Genomic DNA, 5,761 nt, shown 5'->3' with positions numbered 1-5,761 from the left:
CTGCGCCATGCGTCACATGGTCCGCGATATTGGGTGAATACGATTGCGTGCATTCACCAAAGAAAACAACGGAGCGATCACGGCTCGGAGTCACGACAATGTTAAGGCGGGCGAGGCAATGCTGGGGGGAGTCGTTGCAGGTCCACGCACACGAGAAATTGATCTTCGACTGGATTGAGAGCACAGTATGTGGAAACGAAGGCTGCGATGGAATCCCATCGCCCTCACTGTAGTAAGTCGATGCGCCACCTCGTTATCTGTCCGTGGTATTGTGTTTCACGGAAGTTTCTGTGTCGAGTAATCGAGACATCGCATTAAGGCATGTGCATACGACCGTCCGCACGACGTTGATGGTTGAACGGCCAGGGTGTAAATTGATGCAGGTTCACGATCATGCATGAGATGCATTGGCTTGGAGGATGATCCGACCGTCGCAACGGGTTGGGGGTCCTTACCAGTTGTCCGGCAGCTGCGTCATCACATCGCGCCTGAATGCACCATGCGGTAAGTCAGGCTGATGACGCTTTGGGCGATTCCTCTGAGATGTCCGCGACGGCTTGTCGAAGTATCAGGACCACGTGGGACGACTGCGTTTGAGTACGCTGGCACGCACGACGGCTGTAACCTGACGAGGAGCTGGAGACCAACGGAGCGACAACCATCTTTCGGTCTCAAATGCGGGTCGACACAGCCAACACATCACCCGACAACTTGATCTGGTTCAATTTCCCATCGACCTGATCTGAGGGAACCACTTCGACTTCACGACAAAGTCCAAACTACTGGGGGTTTGTATGGGTTCTTCACACATGTGAAATGTCCAACACTTTACTCATCAACAACACGTCACGCCCACTAAGCGTCAAGCGAGCGAGAAGACATCCATCTGCTCGAAACTCTCGCGTTCGTGTGCATTTTCGAAAGCATTGCCCTTCTCCACGACGATGGTGAATCCATTGACTCGATGCATGGAAGACTATTGCCTGCCGCCATACGCCACATTCCACACAGACGACATCGTTCCCGCCGTGCGAACAGCCCTCGCCGAGTATGCCCTCGACCTGAACGCGCTTGAAGACGATTTAATGGACGCTGGCGAGAGCAACCTGTGCTGGGAATCTGTCATGGATCGCCTCGAAATCATCGACGACCCCCTTCGCCGTATCTCGATGTTTCTCGAGCACCTGCGGTCTGTGGTCGACTCGCCCGACCTCCGCGCGGCCGACGCTGAAATTCAACCCGAGATTCTAGCCATGAACAACCGTCGTGACCAAAGCGACGTGGTGTTTCAAGCCATGCAAAGGCTGCGATCCCGTGCGGATTTTAATACTGCCTTTACAACGGAACAACAGGTAGCGGTCATGGCGTCGATAGCAGCATGCTTTAACTGGTGTATCCCAGCGGATCTTGACGCGAAAGGTATTGCATGCCACCCTGAATGGCGCAGCACTCGGGCCATGCGTCAAGGAGCGCTTCAACGAGATCTCCGTTCGCCTCGAAACACTGGTATGACCTGTCCAGGCGATAGACTTTTACCGTGAACACCACCCCGCTACGTCAGAAAATGAAGTTCAGTGAAAACCTCATGGATGCCATGAATGCGTTCTCGCGCATCGTTCACGACAAGCACGAGCTTCAAGGCCTCTCGGATGCGACATTGGCACACTTAGCCCAGGTCTGCGCCTCCTGGCGATGCTCTCCTAAATGCACGGCCTTGTGCTTGAGTGCGTAGAACGCTGTAGCAGACGGACACAAAGAGGCCACGGCGGCCACCGGACCGTGGAAGCTCTCTCTCGAGTACCCAGTCTACATGCCAGTGATGAAGCAATGCAGCCATCGACACACACGCGAAATTCTTTTCCGAGCGTTTGTGACAACGGCAAGCACTCCACCGTTCGACAACTCGCCCGTCGTTCAAGAGATGCTGGAACTGCGTCAAGCAAGGGCTCAGTTGCTCGGGTTCCAAACGTATGCAGAGCTCAGTTTACAGGACAAGATGGCGCCGTCAGTGGAAGTCGTGGAAGACATGCTAAACGACCTTCGCGACAAGTGCTTGCCGCTATCCAAGGCTGAACTGGACGAAGTCGAAGCGTTTGCCAATGCACATGGCCACATCTCGCGGTTAGAGCATTGGGATACCGCGTACTGGTAAGGAATCTCCCACGGAGCCAGCCGCTTCTTCGTGATATGACATGGTGTGGACAGGTCCGAAGCGCTGCGAAAGGCTCGATTCGACGTCGATGACGAGTTGATCAATCCATATTTTCCATTTCCACGGGTATCGACACTGCTGTCGACATGTGGATGCCTTGACGCACTGCATTCATCAGGTGCTTGAGGGAGTCTTTCAGCTTGCATCGCACCTCTTTGGTCTTCATTTCGAGGTACGTCGAGTCATCGGCGCATGCTCAAAACCGAGTTGGACGGCGGTAGGCAGCGGATGGACAGGAAGAGATCTGGCATCCCGACGTTCGGTTCATCCAAGTTCGAGACATGGACGAGCCCGACACCCCAGTCGTTGGGCACTTTTACTTGGACCCGTACGCTCGACCCTGCCAGAAAAATATCGGAACGTGGTGCGATGCAATTGCGTATCGCAGCAAAGTCCTGCGCACGGACAAGGCGCCAGTCCGTCTACCAGTCTTTTGTTTGGCTTTGAATCAAACGCCGCCGGTATGCCCCCGTACGAGACTCTCATCTAACTGCGGACGACCTGCATTAGGTGGACTCAACGACGGGTTTGATGTCGATAGATGATGTGCTGTCGCTCGTTCACATGTTTGGCCATGGCTTGCGAATGCTGCTGACGACAGCAGACTACTCGGCCGCGTCATCCATGGACGCTGTCGAGTGGGACGCGATCGATATTCCGTCGCAGTTTTTGTCGCACTTCTGCGACCGCCGAGGTTCATGGCGGGGTGACTTGTCGAAGACTTGACGTTGTTGTGTCGGTAGAGACGATTCGAATGATGTCGGGGCACATTGAAACAGGCGCGCCGCTCCCGGACGACCTGATCGACAAGGTTCTGGAGGGACGAAAGTTTATGGGTGCAACTTCCCTCTTGCGGCAGCTCCATTTTGGCGCGACGGACATGGCCATTCACCACCGCTATGATCCGCAAGCCATGGACACCACCATCGACGATGTCCAACGCCGCATCACTCAGCAGTACGTCGAGCGCGTTGTTGGTTTTTTCCCACGTGCGATACGATAGGTTCTCTGTGCTCCCTCGATTCGACCACGACAAACTCCTGTGCAGTTTTCGACACATCTTTGCAATGCCGTACGCGGCGGGCTACTACTCGTACGTGCCGCAATGCGATCCTCCATTCCTTTTCGTCGTTCTGATCGAAGATGGATCGAACGGCTTGCAGGTACATTTGGTCTGACATGCTGGCGGCGGACGCGGTGTCGTGCTTCGACCCAACCGACAAGCATGAGTGGAGTGTGTGGGGGCGGCGATTCCGAGACTCCGTGTTGACCAAGCTGGGAATTTTGGACCCGATGGCCGCTTTCAAGTTGTTCCGCGGCCGCGCGCCTCGGACTGGCGCTCTTCTATCCCGATACGGACTGCAGTGAGCAGGCGCCTTGCTGTCGCGATTGTATTTAAGTGTGATTTTGTCGATTTATGCCAAATTTGTATTTTTGAGGGTTTAATGAGAGTATGTCTGGGAAAATGAAAATTGAAGAAAATTCCAGCATTTTTCAACATTCGGTTCGAAAAATACCAAGCATGAAAATGGACTTCAGCCATATTGGGCTGGACATTTCGTCCTCCATCACAACCCACCCGGGCAGAGAGAAACTTGAGTCCCTTCGTGAGTCAGAAAGTGAGAGTTTGACCCCCTCGTTCGAGTTTATGCCATCATATAGCGCAGATAGAGGAGCTGTGATCATCCACGTGCAGCCAGGCGAATCCTCCATCCCCTACGACTGAAGCACTCATGTCGAACCGCCCAGCAACACCAAAGTGAAGCAAACAAGTGTGTCGCTTACATGTACTGTCAAATTGAAGCAATGATTCCGTTTGAAGTTACACGCCGCAACTCAACAAGAATGTCCAGTGAGCAACAATGATTTCTGTCGCCACTAACATAATGGGACCATGTTGGTGCCGAAAAAATCCTGCCAGCAAACTGAAAGGGAAACATCATTTCCTCTCTCACTTATGTACTCACCCACATCGATTGTAGCCAGCATCTCCGGCAGCGCCGGAGAAGGGTAGATCAAAAGCTTTTGTGGCTGGGAATTCGGCGGGATTAGATTGGGGAACCTACCGTCGTTCGAACGAAGCGATAAAATACAGCAGGGACATTGATAGCTGCATACGTCACTCAGCCTTCGTCGCATTCAAAGTGTGCGTTTGTGTTTGCATATTGTTCGCTTCATCGCATGGATAGTGTGCGATTGGATAAACAACTTGTTATGACAACTTAACTGTGTCATTGCTGACATTGTAAATGGAAACATTGGAGTCAAGTAGTAAAATGCATTTGAAATACAGTGCAAATCAAGACACCGAAGCACCTATGTCGGAATAATATTCGACGCCATTCACATTCACGTTTGCGTTCCTCCATGAAAATGCATGAAAAAAGGATGCCTTCATTCCCACCGGCTGTAGTTCCTCGTCCATTGACAGGCAGAGTACAGTACACGCTGAAGCTACTATGACGAACCCGGCATCAGTCAGTCTGACGAAAACACATCGAGTAGTACTTCAGCCTTGCTTTAAACGCGTCTTCTTGGGTGTGCACCCACTTGACACATGCGCCTACTGGCAATTACGGTACGACGGGTTTACTTCCACCTCAGCCAACAAGCTTGAAAGAAAATTATAGTTTTGGCGAACTCCAGGGTGCACGGTAAAGTTTGGAGGTCTGTAGCTTCGCGCTTTCATGATTGTCGTAGCTACGTCGCACGTAATGGTGCTTTTGACGCAGTTGGCTTTAGAAGGGCTTCGATCGCCATCATGAACAACGCCATATCGATTTGTTGTTGATTGTGTGTTTGTGTTGTCGAGCTCGCCTGCAACCTTCAAAACGTTGGGTTAACTGTAAATGCGCCAGTTATTCATTGACAAATGAATGGTTTACAGTAAAATGCATCATGAGATATCGACGGGGTCGGAAAAAATTCCTTCGAAATCAATAACTTTGGACAACGAATTCAAAATACAATGAAGTACGAACTGTTTATACAGTACCCATATTTCAGTACCAGCCCCCTGAGGACGACAGTGCTCCTCTACCATGCCCTACTTCAACTTATGGATTGATACAGGTCAAAAGAAACCCAAAGGAGGAACGAATACAAATTCTTAAAGTTATATGTCATCAACTCTCCATTCAGTTATCGCGCCAATGATATTAGCCATCATGTAGTCTCGAATAGAGGTCTTGTTATGGATTGTCCATCTTTTGTGTCGGAGTTGTCTGCAATGCATGTTCTCAAATGTCTTGCTTTCCGTCGAAAGGCTTACCTGTAAGACGTTCCGTGGAAACATTATACTAAATCATGTTTTACAGGCATCTGATTTTGAAGGGGAGAGGTAATACAGCGTGGTACGTACAGCAGTACATACTTCGAAGATGGTCGGACAGCACTCGGCAACCCATCTGGTCCGAACCAGATCGGGTGCATCAACCCGCGTCGGCAGCTCCATCAATCGACGCGATGGTGAACCCACTCACGCGATGCGTCGAGGACTACTCGCTCCCGCCCTTCGCCCAGATGCGCGAAGCCGACATCGTGCCTGCG

The 5,761-nt window shown here is 51.6% G+C and overlaps 1 protein-coding gene across 12 annotated transcripts; it reads left to right on the top strand.

Annotated features, from left to right (window-relative positions):
• Nucleotides 1–944: 944 nt before the first annotated feature.
• Nucleotides 945–3,687, top strand: H310_11367 (hypothetical protein; the record flags this gene model as incomplete). Of its 12 annotated transcripts, XM_008878028.1 has the most annotated exons (11): nucleotides 945–1,352; nucleotides 1,402–1,506; nucleotides 1,562–1,675; nucleotides 1,733–2,148; nucleotides 2,206–2,278; nucleotides 2,331–2,384; nucleotides 2,434–2,673; nucleotides 2,723–2,906; nucleotides 2,956–3,169; nucleotides 3,216–3,305; nucleotides 3,376–3,687. In XM_008878028.1, the coding sequence occupies 11 exons, from the start codon at nucleotides 945–947 to the stop codon at nucleotides 3,578–3,580; spliced, it is 2,103 nt and encodes a 700-aa protein (XP_008876250.1). In that variant the 3' UTR covers nucleotides 3,581–3,687. The 12 variants fall into 12 exon arrangements, with proteins under 12 accessions (XP_008876250.1, XP_008876249.1, XP_008876247.1 ...); XM_008878027.1 differs by having other exon boundaries at nucleotides 3,216–3,687; XM_008878025.1 differs by having other exon boundaries at nucleotides 2,956–3,305.
• Nucleotides 3,688–5,761: the final 2,074 nt, after the last annotated feature.

Source organism: Aphanomyces invadans, assembly GCF_000520115.1.
Source record: "Aphanomyces invadans strain NJM9701 unplaced genomic scaffold supercont1.31, whole genome shotgun sequence".
Classification (NCBI taxonomy): Eukaryota; Oomycota; class Saprolegniomycetes; order Saprolegniales; family Verrucalvaceae; genus Aphanomyces; species Aphanomyces invadans.
The sequence above is the reverse complement of the archived record's forward strand: the minus strand, read 5'-3'. Positions and strand labels throughout refer to the sequence as shown.